We start from the raw sequence: 18681 nt of genomic DNA on the forward strand, positions 1-18681 counted from the left end.
TGAACTGAACATGTTTTTGAATAAAGTTTATCACAAGGATGCTATTGCAGGCAGAGTTGAAAAATAAAAGAAAACCAAATATATCAGTACAGTTTATTATTTAAATTATTACATGAGTATTGCTTTGGATATCTGTCATGTCCTTTCTTTACTTCAGTAGATTCTCAACGTATACATTTCTGGATCAATGACAACTTCATATTCATTTTCTTTATTTTATCTTAAATTAAATAAACCTATAGTATAAAATATTATGAATATTTAGTTTCTAAGGCAACCATTCGGCATCTGCATTCATAGCACGATTGTAGTTTGCTGGTGGTTCTGTAAGATCCTCTTTGCTGCTTGCTACTTTATGATATACCTTCTTACCCGCATCTACTACATATTCAACACCGTCAGCTGAAATAAATTAAAATTTATTGTTTTTACTCACACAAACAATTGCTCTTTAGTACTTGAATACCCGAATTTAGCGGGATATTAGCGATTACTACTCACTTAAATATAGCATTTGGTTTTAGTGTTAGTATAATGTGTAAAAGCTTACCTATTACACCTCCTGTTTTCCTCACAGCCTCTCCAATATTGTGTGAAGAGAATGTTTCAGGATCGATGTTAATTTTAACTCCTTCGACTGTACCATTGGGGTGTTTTGGGCATTCAGTTTGGGATATGATGGATAAGTCATATGGGTCTACACCGTATGAAGCTAATTTGGTACGCATCTGTAACGATATAAATTTTGGTTACATTAATTTTCTCCATACACGATTATTATAAATAGACAGTTTCTTAATTTCTTACAAAATTTGACCAGGAAATAAAAATTTGTAAGGTAGGTAAATTCTAGGGTTTGATTTTACGCGAGTATTATACATTTAGAAATTAAAGACTTTTTAACGGATTTTAAACGCGATTTATTCATTCTATTATTTTCCCGACGTTTCGAACACTTTACAGCGAGCGTGGTCACGGGGAGACTGAGATGTTGTACGTCTTGATGGTCATTCAAAAATTGTTATTTGTGAACTACCTCCACCTATTCCTCCGTAGTTGGTATCTGGAGTATTTTTCCGGATGTTGGCAGTATTGGCTGATCGTGTCTTCTAGTCTTTTGGTACGTTTGACATGGGATTTTAAATTCGGGAAACGTCGGGAAAATAATAGAATGAATAAATCGCGTTTAAAATCCGTTAAAAAGTCTTTAATTTCTAAAGGTAGGTAAAGTTAATTTTATATTGTGCAACCGTACAAAGCGCATCATCATCATTTTTTGTATCACAGCATTTTCATTTACATACAGCATTATATAGTTCACGTTAAAACGTCGCGAGCCGCGTACGTGTGTAACTCTTAGCACAACAGCATAGCATCATAAAAGCATATAATCTTAGCAGCTTAGTTTTAATTATTCTCAGCAGCAGCATCCCCAGGTGTACGAACCGTACATCTTTATGGTCCTTCGAGCCGGATTTGAATCAGCGACCCAGGTGTACGAACCGTACAGGACACTTAATATAAATTTTTCTCGTTTGTGTTGTTAGTAGAATTGTCTTTACGCATATCACCTCAATATCATAAGCGAAAATGCATTATTTACAGTTTTAAGTACTTATGTAATATTTCGTATCATAAAGTTGATAAATTGATTCGTCCCTATGCAATCTACATTATTTAAACTCACTTTGTCAATAAACATCTTGTCTAATTCCTTAGTCCTTGAGAGAATGGTAGCCGATTGACGATGGGCGAACGCGAGTTTCTGGCACGTGAAAATAGCCGCATACTTATTGTAGTCTGTAGATATGACTGTATATGTTGCAGATCCAGCCACACCTGTAAAATGGGAGTTTCCTCTTACTTGGGTATTCTTACATATTCAAGAGTTTTAAGAAATGTGTGTAATGAATAAAGCAAACCTTTGAAATCTTATGAATCATTAGCCAGTTTTTGAAAACGTTTTGTTATGAACGTGTGAACGTTTGTATGTTTATACCTGTATTGAATATGATGTTTTATTGGTCTCTTTTAATAACAATATACTGAAGTATGAAACAAATAGCATGCCTTCAAGCCACGCCTCTGTGCCCGTCGGAGTGGGGAGCGTGAGGTTTTTTCGTTACGGAATTTCTCGATTCGGTCCCCGCGCTCAAGGCCCGCGATAGAAGCTATGCAATAGCTTAATAAGATCATTTACAAAAGTCACTGAACTTTAAACTCTCGAAATGATACATTAATAATTATAACATTAATAGTAACACTTACTTAAAGGAAATCTGACTTTCATTCGTGCAGGAACCGCAATATCAGGGATGGATAGTACCCCAGTATACCTATTAAATTAAATTTAGATCAAAATTTGTATGACGTATGCTATGTAGTTGAAGTGTATGAATCCTCTATTATTCTATTACGAGCTAAAAGACCAAAGGTCAGATCAATGAGACAAATAAACAGAGAGACTTTTATCTGTTCAATACTTATGAAGATATTATAGAGTTGCAGCTAAATATATAAAACTCAGAACTATTTCATAGATAAGAGAATAGTCGTGTTCTTTGAATTCAATTGTAATAATTAATTTTAAATAGTATGGCATTGTACGATCTTCAACAGAGAATAATTACTTTGTATATGAAAGACGAAATCATTGTCTCTTCAGATATTTATCTTTGTTCGTGAGTGTTTATATTTGTTATCAATAATAAAAATGTTTTAATAACATCTCAATCGAATTCATTATTCACATATTTCATTGTTTAAAATGTTTAAAGTTTACCCAGCAATGCTATTCTGGACATAGACCTTTCAAAAATCTCACCTATAATCATGTTTCAAGGGTGTCAATCCCAAAATGAAATGCTGCGAATCCTGTTGAAGCTGGTAAGTTCCTGGTTCATCAGTTCTGGTGAAGTTGTATGTGATGCAATGTGACGCGGTAGATGTTTTCTGGATCACGTACCATACTCCGAGCATCTGAAATTAATTGTAGATTGATATTTCGGATTTTTTTTCTATGTAAAACGTCGGCTAGAACGAAGTTAGTGAGAGATTAATATGATAAGAATTTATAATATTCGATTAGAGTTTACTCATAACAAAGAATTCTCATGTCTTCAACGAGAGACATTTGTAAACTTCATTGTTTAAAAATGTAACTATTACTTATACCCGGCGCGGCCTAAGATGATCCCTATGACAGTTCGTCTTAGTGATTGCTCGTATGATGGATCGTGTCGATACTTTACTATTTTGCAAAGGCATGGTTTGCATTCAGCCACGTCAGTAAAAATTTTTTTTTTTTTTTTTTAATCATATATTTCTGGGCTTTTGAACAAATGTTCATGGCAGCCCCATTGCAACAAACAACTTACAAACTAGACACATAACAATTAACATTTCTAAATATAACAATGAGAACTCCTAGGAGCTTGCGCTATAAGTTGCAAGAAAATCTCCCACCATGCCATACACCAACCCTGCCTCCTCCGAGGAAGGGTTGGATAAAAAACCACAGAAAATTCCCATATTGGCCTGCGAAGTCAGTAAAAATGTTTTTACAAATATTATAAAATGAATTTTTAACGTCTATTATGTAAACGAAACGGTAAGTAAAACGAAAGTTTTCCAAAACATAAAAATGCACCTTATCATTTTCTCGTAATTTTTAACCCGTTTAACACAGTGTATATTATTTTATCATGAAAATGGAATCCCCCATTTAATTTTTCTAAAAAACTTATATTATCATAGGTAAGTAAATTAACGCGAACGGTCATTATTAATTAATTATGCTGCGATCTTCTGTTCCATTCAATAGTGAAGAACTATAGCTTAAAGCATGGAAAAAATGTGAACTCGTTTCCATTATCGAAATTTGTTTATCGATACTTTCCGCACTAGTCGATAAATGCCAACGATGTAAGTTTTGAAGAACGTAGACGTAAAGTAAGATTGATATAATTTCTCGTAAATGTTAAGAATTGTTATAATTCCAACGGAATATCATTGTAATGGCATAAAGCTACGTAAAAATTAATAAATGCCATTTTTAGACGCCTCCAATACGTTTCTAATTTAATGGTGACGCCATTACAAGTTTGTCTCTTGAGAATAAATGTCAGTGTCATAGGGATCATCTTACGCCGCGCCGGGTATAATAGAAACTCGGAAATTGAAATAATTGGTATCCAATTTAAAAACATGAACGACTTGTCTGCGTGTTTTTGAACGTAAAAGCTTTCGAAAAGTAAATGGAAAATTAATTTGAACGGAAGCTAATTGTTTGCAAGCCATCTGTTTTTTTGCTATTTAAATTTCTTTGGTAGATAGGTACCTATATTGAAGACTGCCGATACACTTTCACTTTTTATAATCCAAATTAAGAATCATACACAAATTATATCATACATTAAGTGAATAGGGGAGCATTTATTGGTTTTGTAATTGGATAATAAGCTGAAACGTAAAAAAATACTATTGAAATTTTATATAGATACGATTATGAGTGTGAAAACAAAATATTTGACGTCATACTAGAAGCTGTAGTAAACAATCATGAAATTTGATATAATAGCAGTTTATAGGAAATAATTATAAAAGACGTTTCCTTAAACATAAAATGATCGCAAGTTGACTCAAATCACAATGTGAATGAGTCACATTCACGCATTGCTTATCAATACAGGGGTCAAGTTCCTTTTGTTTATATTCTTCTGTACATAAGATAACGGTTTCAACTTGCGGGAAATATAAATTACAAGTAATATGAATAACTAGCTAACTAATAACTGGGAGGAAAAGGAAAATATAGCCTTTGTGAAAGAGGAATATTGTGGTCAGACATATTCGGAAAGGGTTAAGCAGTTTTTGAATTTAAGGATTGTAAACCACGATACGACGAACGACGGATAGGAAACGACGTAGGATTTAAGTAAGACACTTACATCGCATTAATAAATTAATATTATATATACGAAGGCAAGTTTTAGTTTTTGTTTGTCTATCAAAATTCAATCGTCAGGAGTTACAATTGGTCAGGAGAACTTAATAATTTAAATTTTATGGCTATATACATAGCATAATATGGTTTTCATAGGCAACTGCAATCGTGTGAAGCCAGGCGAATAAACAATTAAACAGTATAAATTATACCTTTAAAAGTAAAACATCCTACTATTGTATTAGTAACGTTCTTAATTGTTAAGGCATTTTTAATTTTACTTCTTTAGTCACCTTTGTTTTTATTTATGTGTCCATCACATTACACAACTCTACATTGACTTGATTTTTAGTCGAACATTCATAAAATTAATCTTATTTGAATTTGTTGACGAACGTTTAACGTTAACGTTTTGTTCACGAATGACGAATTATCTTTTCTTTACAGTATCGTATTTCGTGAGTCTTTGGCTTCTTTCTTGACATCTTTGTTAGGTCGAACTACTCTAAGGTCGGTTTAGATATTTTAAGGTCAAGTCTGTTTATTTGTTTTCTAATAATAAGGTTTCTTCAAATCAGTGATCCATTATAAAATATACAAAAGACACGCAAAGAAGTAAGAGTAGTTTTAGTGCAACATAATATAAACAAAGTATTACAGAATACAAAACACGATTTCAAGCATCATAAAATTTTTATCTCAACATAAAACCAAACAAAAAAACCGGTATAACAACAAATACCTGATTCATATCAAAACCCGGCATCGGCTCGACCACAGGACATGCTCCCAAGTGATAAGTATGGGAAAAAGCCCCGCCACATAGTGACAACACTCCCAAAACAATAATTCGATACATTTTCACAAAACAACCTCTCTCGTCGAAAGATCAAACACAACTGATTCTGTATGACGTATCCGACAATATAAATAACTAGAATGGACTTCTAGGAATTACGACTGAGCCGCTTTTAAAGGAAACTAAAGAGATTTGGTATAATGACCTGATAGGCACTGTTATTCAATTTTCTAGTAACTGTTTATTATTGGCTTTGGTTATATAGAAATTTGTTAAGTGTTAGCGCTATGTAACTATTCTACCTTTCCAAGTATGAAGGACACATTATACCTAGGTACCAACTCAATTTTTATTTGCAAAAGGAGTTTAGGTAGCAGAAAAAGCAATCAAGCTATAGAACAAAAGGTTTTGGGTATTGTTTAAATTTCAAATAAATCCTATTTTTAGTTTAGTGCCTTAAATTGTGTAGGTAATTGGAAACGTACCTACTTCAGATACTTATCCATTATTAGGTATGTAATCATAAAAAAATGCATTATCTCACTTCCTTCATTCATTCCTAGCCTTGATTTTTATTATATTATGTACTTACTATTTATAAAGCTTTAACAAACGCTAGTCAACAACAACAAAATTAAGTCTAAACGTCTACTCGAGTTTCCAATATCATGTCAGCTGAAGTGTTTATTAAAAAATCCCCAACTTTATTTAGAACTAGCTTCCGCCCGCGACTCCGTCCGCGCGGAAAAATTAAGATTTACTTTTTTTCTACGTATTTTTCCGGGATAAAAAGTATCCTATTTTATGCCCAGGATAATAAGGTATAATTATACCAAGTTTCATCGAAATCGAACCGTTAGTTTTCACGTGATGCCTGAACATACAGACAGACAGACAGACAGACATTAATTTTTTTAATCACATATTTGGGTTTGGTATCGATCCAGTAACACCCCCTGCTATTTATTTTTTCAATATTTGCAATGTACAGAATTGACACTTCTACAGATTTATTATATGTTTAACAGATTTCTCGATAATCATTGTTAACAAAAAGATCGCCGGTAGAAAGATTGAATTTAATATCCTTTTGTTGGATGTCTGTAAGTATAATTTTCGCGGAAAATTGCCTCCTGTTGTAAAGGTAATGTTGCTGAATGCTAATGTTCTTTCATCAAAACTCATATTTATTCAAACGAAATAAACTTTAGGATACATATCGTCAAATATTCCTCATGAACTAACGGGTTAAGAATTTTATTAAAAATACTTTTTACAACTTTGTTCTAAGACATTTAAAGCCTCCTGAAGCCAATCTGTCTAACGTTTTATCCATCCTTAGCTGTAGGCATGTTATTATGCGTAGTCTCTTTTGTTGGTTACTCAGAGGCTATTAAACTATTGTCCAATTGTAGCCCTGACACACTCTTCCGGTTTGCTTTAATAGATCGTGCATTACTTGAGACAGACTCCTTTATCTTATTGAAGAACTGTCGTTATTAACCGTGCGTTATGAACGTTAAGATTGAATAGGCTGATGTAGGTACATCAATTTTTTTTAAGTAGTGACTTAGTACAAAACAAAGTCGCTTTCTCTGTTTTATTATTGAATAATTTATTTTACAATTTAATATTTTGATGAATAAAAAGTAGTATAAAATATAAATATAATTTAATATTTGTTAATTTTATCGAGGGATATATCCATATATAATTTATATGATATGTTAATATCAAATAGATTTTAATGAAATTTTCTCCATTTCTTTTTTTAAGATAAAAATAATTCGGCGAATGCTCTACTTATATAAGTAACCGAAACTTATTCATTCACAAAATATACTCAAAATGAGTCACAATATGCAAATTGTGGTTGTGGAACTGTTCATAAGAAACTAAAGTACTAATCACTACTTAATCACAAACCGTGACATGTGAGTCACTGTGAAATAGAGAGCACTGATTCATGAATTAAATATTATTCAACTATACGTTCTAATGCTTAAAGATTAAGACACATATTTGCTTGTGTTATTAAATGATAAGGATTGTGTTACATGTAAACAATTGTTTCCTTGTTGTCTGTACTAGAAATGATGAGTAGCATTCACATGAAACATATAAAAGTGTCTGTTTGTTTGTTTTGTTTTTCTATCGGGTCTTTCTTTAGGGATGATTGATGAAGTAAGGGATTATGAACGTGTGTTGTTTGTGGTTGTATGCCATAGTCCTATTAGCTTGAGAAAACATTAAAATTATAGGAACAATTGCAAATATTTTTTCCACATATTATGTATATACAAATCATTTAGGTGGCCTTTACTTCATGGGCGGAATTTAAAAAATTAAAAACACTTACAATAAACAACAAAACTTTATTTATCGTAGTAAATTATTATCATTACAGGCGTAACGATAGGTAACCATAATAATTTATGATACCGAATTAAAAAGCATTCTAGGTATTACTACTACCTTAACTACTACTAATTAACTTAATCTGGATTAACTTTAAATTGGTAAGGTGTCGTGGAATTTTTTTTAAAGTGAAACTTTTATTACATCGTCTCAAAACTTTTTGGTCTGTGTAGCGCATGTCGCGTGACGGACGATACGTACGATAATTATCGTACAAATACGATAATTTTTAGTGTGAAAAAAAGTTTCACTTTTACCGTGGTTTCATAAAACCACACAACATTTTATTAATATATTTTTTTATGATAAAACTAAATATTAACAAACAAAAAACTTAAAAATCTTAAAACTCTAATATTATTGTGTGGACGATAGGTACTATAATAACAGATCTTCAAAAATCGGGTATAAAATCTGATATATCTAAAGAGCTATTTTCATTGGATCCTTTCTTCGTGACAAATTCGATTGAAGTAATAGAATGTTCATTCATATGTACAAACATTGTATCTCCTTGACATGTGACCTTTACAGATCTCGCGTTACCTCTGAAATAGGAAAAAAGTTTTTAGAGTTATTTATTTAGTCTGAATTTAGTTTATTTAGGGCTGATTTTTCAATCCTTGGTTAAAACTTATTCATCGAATAACGTATTAGACTACCATATTTTCAAAAATATATTCTAATTGTCCGTATTTTGACAGTTTATAGGTCTAAGTTTATAGGTGACATTTTAAAATGTTCGTGTAATACTTTATTGGACGGATATAAACAAGGATTGAAAAATCGGCGCTAAGTCTGAAATTGTAATGCAAGGCCATTTTTGTTGGTGGTAAAAAATAGAGAAAAAATGAAAAAAAGTTAACATGACCATTAACAATTTTCAAGTGCATTTAGGTATGCTAAAATAACAGAAATAGCAAATAATATGAATATTACATAAGTTTGAAAATGGTATAATACTAACCTGTTAGCAAGAACCACCACAGTCGTATTCCTAGGAGTCAAAAACGCAACATGTTGGATAGGTTTTCTACAACTAGACTTATTTTTTGTAACTTCAATTCTAATGGAGCCTCTGGGAATGAATTTGGAGAAATGTCCCATAGCGTAGAACATCGGTTGTTTATAGAACTCCTGTTTATCGTCGCTTATGATGATGGGGGAGTCGACGAAATTGGACACCCAATTTGGACCTCCTTGCGTGTTTAAACACATGTTCCAATCTATCCAGCCTACGACGTGATGATTCAGATCCTGGAATAAAAAATTTAAGGGGATCATTAGATAATTTTGTTTTAATCTTTGATGATCGACTTATACAGGGTGTGACAGATGAGGTTTACTATAATCATAGTACTTTAAATTGTTATTGATCAATAACAATTTAAAATGTATTCCAATATTATTATGTTATCACAATTTACAATTTGTTACAATTTCTTGTTATGTAAAAAAAATAGACTTCATATAACAATCCATCCAATGTTTCCATAGATAGTTTTCCCGTTAAATGTAACGTATGTACAGTATACATCTTCAGATGCTGAGTAAAAAATTCGGGACATTCTATAAAATAAAAGTTGAAGGTTTTATTACGGACTATTTATTTAATTGTAGATATAAATATAACTTAGTTAAAAAGTACCTCCATTATATCAGTTATATAGCCATTTGCTCTGCCCCATGATCCAAGGTCGACATCTTCTTCCCAAGGCATTGACCCTGAAAAACCAAGTTCAGTAAAAAATAGGTACTTAAACAATAATATGTTATAGAATAAACTTTGCATCAGTAGAAGTTCATTAAATATCCATTATTCTTATCACTTTATTCGGTAACTTAACATTTATGGAATAAGCAAAATAATTCATATTTTTTACTATCAATATAGTTAGCAAAAAATTACATAACATTTTACAAGTTCCTAAAATTGAAAAAAATGCGCATATTCTTTTCCAGATTGAGGGTTATTATTAATTTAAAATAAAAATGGATATTTGGAAAAGACAAGAGAATTGCGTTCGATTTTTTGTAATAACTTTTAAGTATTTACTTAAATTTCTTAAAGGTACAAGTCCGAGACGGGCCGCAGACCGCAAACTGCAACCGCAAACTGCAAGCGACAGCACTTGTTTCTATGAACATCTATGAAATTGATTCTAAGCGCGGCGACACTGCTGCCTGCAGACGCAACGCGCAGCGATTCATAGATGTTCATAGAAACAAGTGGTGTCGCTTGCAGTTTGCTGTTGCAGTTTGCGGTCTGCGGCCCGTCTCGGACTTGTACCTTAAGTCAGTAATCAAATAAGATTTTACCCGCATTATATCTCCGCTATTATTGGACTTAGCAAAATAAAATATTTCGGTCTGGCAGGACACAGAAGGCTGACCTTACCTTCACAGGCTTCAGTGGCTAGAATGAATTTATCCGGATGATTCCTTGTAGCGATATCCAATACAGACGCTGGTATTATCTTATCTCCATAGTAATGTACTGCGATCCCATCTATGTAGTTTATTGCTTCTGGGTATTCTTTTATTAGCTGAAAATAATAATGAGATGTTGTTGGCATCCGATTGCGCGGAAAATTACTGTTTTATTATTTGGCAAATATTTATGTGCTTTTCCGATGTAGATTCTTTGAACATTTTCTTTAATTTACAAAAATAGGATTGGTTTTTTTATGTCAGAGCAAGCAAATGGGCAGGTGGGCCACCTGATATTAAGTGGTCATCACTGCCCTTAAATACGTGAACAAGGCTTATTAAAAAGCTCATCTATACAATCTATAGGTACTAATATTATAAAGAGGAAAGGTTTGTAATCATGTATGTATGGTTTTCAGGCATAAACTACTGGACCGATTTTTATGAAATTCGGCACAGACAATCTTTAGACCCTGAGAAAGAACATAGGCTACCTTTTATTGCGAATTATGTACCACGGGCGAAGCCGGGGCGGACCGCTAGTGTTAAGATAATAACAATAAATTCATTAGAAAAAGTACATTAAATAAAACCATCAACATTATACGAGTAGGTAAACTTACTATATTAAAGAAGAACGGAATGGAGTAGCGCTGGTCGTCGCATGTTAAAATTTTAACTTTGTTGAACGTCGAGTTACGCAATGTTGGTCCTAAATAGTTAAGTATCCAATTTCCCTGTAAATATTTACAAATAAAATTAGACCCACGATTAAAATATGTTAAAAAAATATAATTCAGACGCTTTTTAATTTTTCTGTAAGTTATTGTCAGAACAAGGCAGGTATATAAAATAAACCAAAAAATAGAACAGAAAATTTCATTTCTCAAATTTGTAGGCTAATAAAATATTACAATTACTGTTATATACATAGCATCACCACTGCTCAAACGGTGGGGGAAAACATCATGAGGAAACCGACATGTCGAAGAATCAAAAGTTCGATGACATGTGACATCCGCCAACCCGCTTGGCCATCGTGGTGGATTATGGCCTGTACCCTCATAGGAGGCCCGTGTCCCAGCAGTGGGAACGTATATTGGCTGATGATGATGATGATACAATATAAAATAAATAGAATAAGAAGCTACTGACCAATTCGCCAGCAGTCCAGCCGAGTGTATTAAATGTGGCTAAATTAAATACTCCATTAACAGGCTCATTTGTGGTTGTTATTGCCCATATAGGAATATTCTCAGCTTCATATTTTTCTATGAATCTGAAAATTAGAAAAAAACTTTAAGGAAATCAATATTAATGTTAAATGTTTAAGTTAAAATTTCAAGATGTCCTTAATTTTATTATTCTAGAAACAGGTAACTACCGCTAATATGTATACGTAACATTTTTTAAACATTTCAAATTAAAAATAAAGTAAAATTACAAAATTCTAACAAGCCAGTCTTAATTAAAAAGGCAGCAGAACACGAGTACAAGTACACGAGGCAACCTTATCATTTAATTTTTTAATACAAAAGTTGTATAAAATCATCATCACATAATATATCTACAGCCCATGCCATAAAATAATGGATCATAATATGAACCACCAGGTGACGTATAAAAGATGATGAGCCTAAAATAACAAGATTTAGCATTATGCCATCACCTGTAAGGTGTCCAACTGAGTGCAGAAGGAAAAAACGTGGGTTGCAACACCCTCTCTTTCCGTGGTTCCCTTTAATTTTTTCCCCTTCTCGCATTATTTTTGTATGGCGTTGAGGAATAATGGATTAGAAGCTGAAGAATGTCAACATGGCGATTCAACTTTTTAGTGATTTTTTTTACCGATTTCTTCCGTCTGTTTTCCCAATTTAAACATTTATATATTTCACTATGACCTACTTTTACTTTTTTACTAAATTCTAAAATATTTTTAAATCTTACTTCATGTGATATTCCGCATAGGTTTGATAGTATTCCCTTTTCAAGCGACTAAACCCCGTATAGGCATCGTTCGTCTTCATCCAGGGTGGCGGAGACCAGACTGTACCAACTATGTGAACTGCATCTGCTGATAGGTTCAGAATTTGATGCAGCATTGGGATCTAAAATTGATATAACTATATCTTACTATAACATCTAAAAACTAATAGATTCTTGTTAGTTGTGAGTAAAGTTAACGATCGATTTCCTTTCGATGATTGGCTAAATTTTTGGTAAGGATACATGTTGGTTATATTATCTTTGGCACTATAATGTTTCGGTATAAAATATTGTTTTTCATAGATCTACTTTATGATTCAACTATCAGAAAATAAAAATTGTATGGTGTGGAAAAGAAGTAAACTTAGAAAGAAATTAAATTAGAATTTGGTCTTCTCTTCATTTTCAGATTCAGTTCAGAATTTCTACCTTTAATTGGAAGTCCTCTGGTGCTAGAGTGTAGTTAGTAAGGTTAATGTCATCTTCAGGCAGTTCATTGTAAGCGTAGGGGTGTGTCGAGAAGTCAGACCCGCCGATTGGGACCCTCACCATATTGTATTCGAGACCTTCTTCACTAAAATATGACCTGCAAAATAGTTGTAGAGAGATTAGCCACGTGTTTACTTAAAAAGGGCAATAACATGGTTAGTTTTCGGCAATTATAAAATTGAAAATGTTTTAACGTAGAGGTAGTTACGAAAGAAACTTTAAGATCTAAGTAAAGAAAAGAGCTAAGCTTGGGCTCACCAATTTGACCCATTAAATATACTTAGAAAACGAAGGCTTTTTCCCTTTTCTCAATCAAATTTTATGCTAAGACCAAGATTGAAACTTAATTAATAAAATGGTTACGCAAACAACAGCATCTAAACTTCCAATTAACATTAATTTGAGATAAAGCAACCCACTTTATCATTTCATAGCGCAATGCTGGATCAAGGTTTTCCCAATTCATCCCTGCAGCGTCGGTGACAGAACTTCCGAAGCCTTCTACAGTTTGATAGGTTGTACTGGGATCAATTTCTAAATAGTCGTAACAGGTCCCATTTTGTTTATCTGAAATTTTTCAACTTTTCGTGTAGAGATGTAAAAATTAAAATTTTTAAATTTTTCCTATAGAAATGTGAAAATTACAATTTGTTAACTTTTAATATAGTGGTTATGACTGATAAACTAATAAAAGTTTTGGTAAAACGACTGATACTTCCTTTACAAATCTGCATTAATTTAGACCTAATTTCATTTATTTATTAGTAAGCGTGTATAGAAAAATATCTTACGAGTTTTTTTCTTTATTTTTGTAGTTTGATTTTTATTGGGAGGCATAACTTTTATAAATATATGACGTAAGGACTTGTACATTTGTGATAAAGTATTACGAAAAATGGACTTGCCGTCATTTTGAAAATTTCGTACTTCTTTTTTGAAGCGCATTCCATCCTGTAAAATAAAATATTTAATTAACTCTGGTTATTTTAAAATTAATACTTATAATTTACTAGCTTACCGCCCGCGGCTACGCCCACTTGGTCTATAACCTAATAAATTATATACTAAAACCTTCCTCTTAAATCACTCTATCTTTTAAAAAACCCCATCAAAATCCGTTGCGTAGTTTTAAAGATTTAAGCATACAAAGGGACATAGGGACAGAGAAAGCGACTTCGTTTTGTATGTAGTGATAGTGATGTTCATCATATTTATTTCTGCGATAAAAATAAGAAAACGTCCCAAAGTTAATCTCTTCATAGAAAAATAACTTATATACATGGATTTACAATAAATCAATATTATTGCCTAAAATTAAATTCATCAACATTATTTTAAAAATATATTAAATACTAGTTTTCCGCCCGCGGCTTCGCCCGCGCAGTTAAAGAAAACCCCACATAGTTCCCGTTCCCGTGGGATTTCCGGGATTGCGTCATTTTCCCGGGATAAAAAGTAGCTTATGTCCTTTTTCAGGTATCAAAATATCTTCACACCAAATTTCATGAAAACTGGTTCAGTAGTTTAGGCGTGATTGAGTAACAGACAGACAGACAGAGTTACTTTCGCATTCATAATATTAGTATGGATTTGACATTAAAAGGTTAATGATTAAAACAAAAACTAAATACTTCAGTTCATTGTTACAATAAATACCTAGGTAGGTACTTTTATTTCAATGAAAGTAAACATTTGAACAGCTGTGGAATTAAACTGGCAATAGAGTTGTACAAATTGTTTTAAGCTATTGCATAGCTTCTATCGCGGGCCTTGAGCGCGGGGACCGAATCCAGAAATTGCGTAACGAAAAACCTCACGCTCCCCACTCCGACAGGAACGGAGGTGTGGCTTGAAGGCATAGCATGCAATAGCTTTACCGTGGCAGTCCCCGAGTGCCACACGTATTTTTTTAAATGTTTTTTGAGTTCAAACTTTTACGTTTAATGAATCGTAATAAAATTTAGTTTATCCTAGTAATACGATAATTAAGTAGTCGGGTATCTTATTTATTTATTTACTAGCTGTGCCACGCGGTTTCACTTCACGAACCCGAGTATTTCAAAAAATAATTAACGAAAGGAAATCAAGTATTTCCATAGGTCTATTATGATATACATTGTACAAGTTATTATCACTTACTTTCATCTAAATAAGTTTAGTAGTTTTTTCGAGAAATATTAACAAACATACATACCATCCATATTCACAAATTTTTGCTTCACTCCATATACCTATAATTTATTAGGTTTTATAATTTATTAATTACTAGCTTCCGCCCGCGACTCCGTCCGCGCGGATGTCGGTCTTCGCGTGGATGGTTTATTTCTTCATTTTGAGTAACTCTGACAATGATATCTTATAAATATATATTGGACCCAAATACGGCTAGGCCTATAATAATACGCAACGTGTGTTCGCGGTACCTACTACAGAACAACGTCTATGGATAACTGAAAAATTGAGATTAATTTTTTTCTACGTATTTTACCAGGATAAAAAGTATCCTATTTAACGCCCAGGATAATAAGGTATAATTATACCAAGTTTCATCGAAATCGAACCGGTAGTTTTCACGTGATGTCTTCACATACAGACAGACAGACAGACAGACAGACAGACAGACAGACAAAAATTTTTTTAATCACATATTTGGGTTTGGTATCGATCCAGTAACACCCCCTGCTAGTTATTTTTTCAATATTTTCAATGTACAGAATTGACCCTTCTACAGATTTATTATATGTATAGATAATATAATTTATTAATATATAATTTATATATTTTATAATTTATTGGGGAAGCCGCGGGCGGTAAGCTAGTTTATAATATTCGTAGAAAGTAGGATTAGTGATTAACCATTTATTACCTTTGAAGATGTATAAGTAACGTAGGATCCTTCCTCAGGAGCCTGCCTGATGAAATCGTCACAATATGTTGCATTACATACACACACTATGGACTCCTTTTGTGGAAACTGCTTTGGTGCACACGGTTTGTCTATGAAAAGGCAATAAGGCGGATAGAAAAAAAAAAAAACGCGTGTGTGCCGAGCACACGTGTTAGAAGTGAAACTTCTTCGGCAATATTGTATTGCCATGACACTAGTTTGAAATTTTACTGTACTAAAGAGCTTTCACTTCAAAACAATTAAATTCAATATCTTTTAATAATATATACCTATATAAATCTCGTGTCACAATGTTTGTCCTCAATGGACTCCTAAACAACTTAACTGATTATAATAAAATTCGCACATCATGTGCAGTTCGATCCAACTTGAGAGATAGGATAGTTTTTATGAAAAAAAAAAAAACGTAAACATGTAGTGATGTAGGTACCACGGGCGAAGCCGGTGCGAACTGCTAGTATTATGCAAATATTATGAAAATGAATTTAAATTTTTAACTGACAACAAAAGGCGGAAATCGGAATTACAATCCGAATAATTATGCGACAAATTTGAGTATTCTTACAAATAGATTTAAGATAATATAAGGTAACTATGTGGTTCTTGAGTATCGTAATTACAAAATTCCTGACTATTTTTAACACGCTTTTTTACTTTTATTGATTAAACAACAGCCTATAATATTAAAGTTACCATTTTATTTTGTCTAATATGTATTCAAAACATGGTCGATAAAATAATCAATAACATTGGCATAAAAAAACAAATAAACACAACACATACTTTTTATAATTACATTACCTATAATACGAGAAAATGTTTTCATCTATTACGGCATAAGTCCGGGCTATTTTTCTTGTGATAATCGGTTTTCTTATCAATTTCTCTCTTAGATAATACCTATTGCTTTGTTTTTTTTTTAATTTATTCATTTGAATATGATACTACATCATAAATAATAAAGGAGATTTAAAAATGAAGCCTAATTTCAATAAGAAAACTACAGCCTTACCTGTGTTTATATAAACTACACATGACAATAAAGTCAGCGCGAATAATTTTGAAATAACTTCCATTTTATTCAATTATTTCTGTGTACGTCTTTTCATATTGAAGCAGTGTATAATACTGCAACCAATCCAACTAATAATCTAATATATGAGGATGAAAGATATCACCTATCTCATTCTGGTATAAGTAATCGGAGAAGGACAGGGAATGATATCTGAAAGTCAGAGGTTATGTAGCGCGTAAACATTTCAATTTAAAATTAACTCCCAAAACATGAAAATAAATATTAAAATCAATAAATGATTAGTTTTTAGTTATAAGAAAAAAGTAAGTTTGGTTCTTAGTTGTAAATAATGTCTTTGATGACTTCAATTAAAATTTCAAGGTAAGAAACAACGTAAGTACTAGAAATTGGTTTGAGACATGTAAGAGAAAAAAAAACTGTTGAATTTTTAAATTAGGTACCATGTGATGGTTTTTTGTTAATAGAAATAGCCCCGCCTCGTGATCGATATTTTTCTATTCTTTATAAATTTAAATATGAAATAGAATAGGTAATTAAAAATTCACACGCTTTTATAATTTTTTCAAATCCACAGAAGATTAAAAAAAAAAATTCTTTAATTATAACTGCTGATAAAACGATAATAAAACAACAATTTTCCAATAGCATTTTAATTATAAGTAGCTTAGAGCTTAAATTTTCACCATATTTTTAAGCGAAAAACAAACGAAGAATGCAAGAATATTTTAGACATTTTAGATAAGCTTTTAAAATTACGATGCGACTGATTCTGGAGAAACCGTCGTATTAACGTCATTAAATAAAATAAAAAAAAATAATAATTGCCCTCAATTAATTTAAAAGTATAAAAAAAAAAATTCAGAGATATTTTCTATTTATAAAATAATTTATGATATCTACCCAGTTTTAAAAATAAAATTACTCCGTCACATAGACATTTTGTATTTCGTAATGTATTTGTTAATACGTCATTGGCACATTTGTTTAAATATAAACAACTTTATTTATTTGCGAATGAAATAATATGATACATAATTCTATTATTTTTAAATTAAATAATGTGATACACAATTATTTTTTTTTCAAAAGAATGTCTTTGCCTTGTCTTTGCTATGTTAACATAATAACAACGTGTTTTAATATTAATTATTATTATATGCCATGAAGTATTAATGGCGCCTCCTTGGTACAATGGTTGACGCGTGAGCGTAGATCCGAGGGGACCTGGGTTTGATTCCCGGTGGAGACCAAAGAAAAAAGATGTCTCGGTCTGGCAGGACACAGAAGGCTTATCACTTACATGTGCCTAAAGAATGAAAATGAAATGAATCGATCAGTGAAACAGATATAATATGCATAATGCAACTGCCCCTAACCCCACTAGGGGACACGGAACTTCACTATGAAGTATGAAGTATTATTAGGTATTTTTTAACCGACTTCAAAAAAGGAGAAGGTGATTCATTTCGGTCGGTATGTTTTTTTTTATGTATGTACACCGATTACTCCGAGGTTTCTGAACCGATTTACGTGATTCTTTTTTTGTTCGATGCGGGATGGTGTCAAATTGATCCCATAAAAATTTTATTCGGATAGGCCAAGTAGTTTTTATTTTATGAGCATTTTTGTCTGTATTTGTAAATGTTGCAAGTGCAAGTTTGAAGTCGGTT

The 18681-nt window shown here is 32.2% G+C and overlaps 2 protein-coding genes across 2 annotated transcripts; both read right to left on the reverse strand.

Moving 5' to 3' along the window:
* Nucleotides 1-79: 79 nt before the first annotated feature.
* Nucleotides 80-5855, reverse strand: LOC123700059 (apolipoprotein D-like). Its single transcript, XM_045647171.1, has 6 exons — nucleotides 5688-5855; nucleotides 2825-2979; nucleotides 2269-2336; nucleotides 1688-1839; nucleotides 551-728; nucleotides 80-402 (listed from the first exon to the last, which is right to left on the reverse strand). Exons 1-6 carry the CDS (start codon nucleotides 5802-5804, stop codon nucleotides 269-271), a joined length of 804 nt encoding a protein of 267 aa, XP_045503127.1. The 5' UTR covers nucleotides 5805-5855; the 3' UTR covers nucleotides 80-268.
* Nucleotides 5856-8512: 2657 nt separating this feature from the next.
* LOC123700522 (lysosomal acid glucosylceramidase-like) lies at nucleotides 8513-17180 on the reverse strand. The gene is made up of 12 exons (XM_045647759.1): nucleotides 16988-17180; nucleotides 15934-16064; nucleotides 13859-14018; nucleotides 13487-13634; nucleotides 13008-13164; nucleotides 12540-12700; nucleotides 11748-11871; nucleotides 11216-11329; nucleotides 10561-10708; nucleotides 9811-9887; nucleotides 9130-9419; nucleotides 8513-8710 (listed from the first exon to the last, which is right to left on the reverse strand). The coding sequence occupies exons 1-12, from the start codon at nucleotides 17049-17051 to the stop codon at nucleotides 8557-8559; spliced, it is 1728 nt and encodes a 575-aa protein (XP_045503715.1). The 5' UTR covers nucleotides 17052-17180; the 3' UTR covers nucleotides 8513-8556.
* Nucleotides 17181-18681: the final 1501 nt, after the last annotated feature.

Source organism: Colias croceus, chromosome 19 (assembly GCF_905220415.1).
Source record: "Colias croceus chromosome 19, ilColCroc2.1".
NCBI lineage: Eukaryota > Metazoa > Arthropoda > Insecta > Lepidoptera > Pieridae > Colias > Colias croceus.

Coding starts and splice junctions, on each gene's coding strand:
- LOC123700522 (XM_045647759.1), bottom strand. CDS start 17,051: ATGGAAGTTATTTCAAAATTATTCGCGCTGACTTTATTGTCATGTGTA. Junction 13,165..13,486: donor TTGCGCTATGAAATGATAAA/GTGGGTTGCTTT, acceptor ACTATTTTGCAG/GTCATATTTTAGTGAAGAAG. Junction 12,701..13,007: donor CAGAGGACTTCCAATTAAAG/GTAGAAATTCTG, acceptor TATCAATTTTAG/ATCCCAATGCTGCATCAAAT.
- LOC123700059 (XM_045647171.1), bottom strand. CDS start 5,804: ATGTATCGAATTATTGTTTTGGGAGTGTTGTCACTATGTGGCGGGGCT. Junction 2,337..2,824: donor CCCTTGAAACATGATTATAG/GTGAGATTTTTG, acceptor TTAATTTAATAG/GTATACTGGGGTACTATCCA. Junction 403..550: donor GAAAACAGGAGGTGTAATAG/GTAAGCTTTTAC, acceptor AATTTATTTCAG/CTGACGGTGTTGAATATGTA.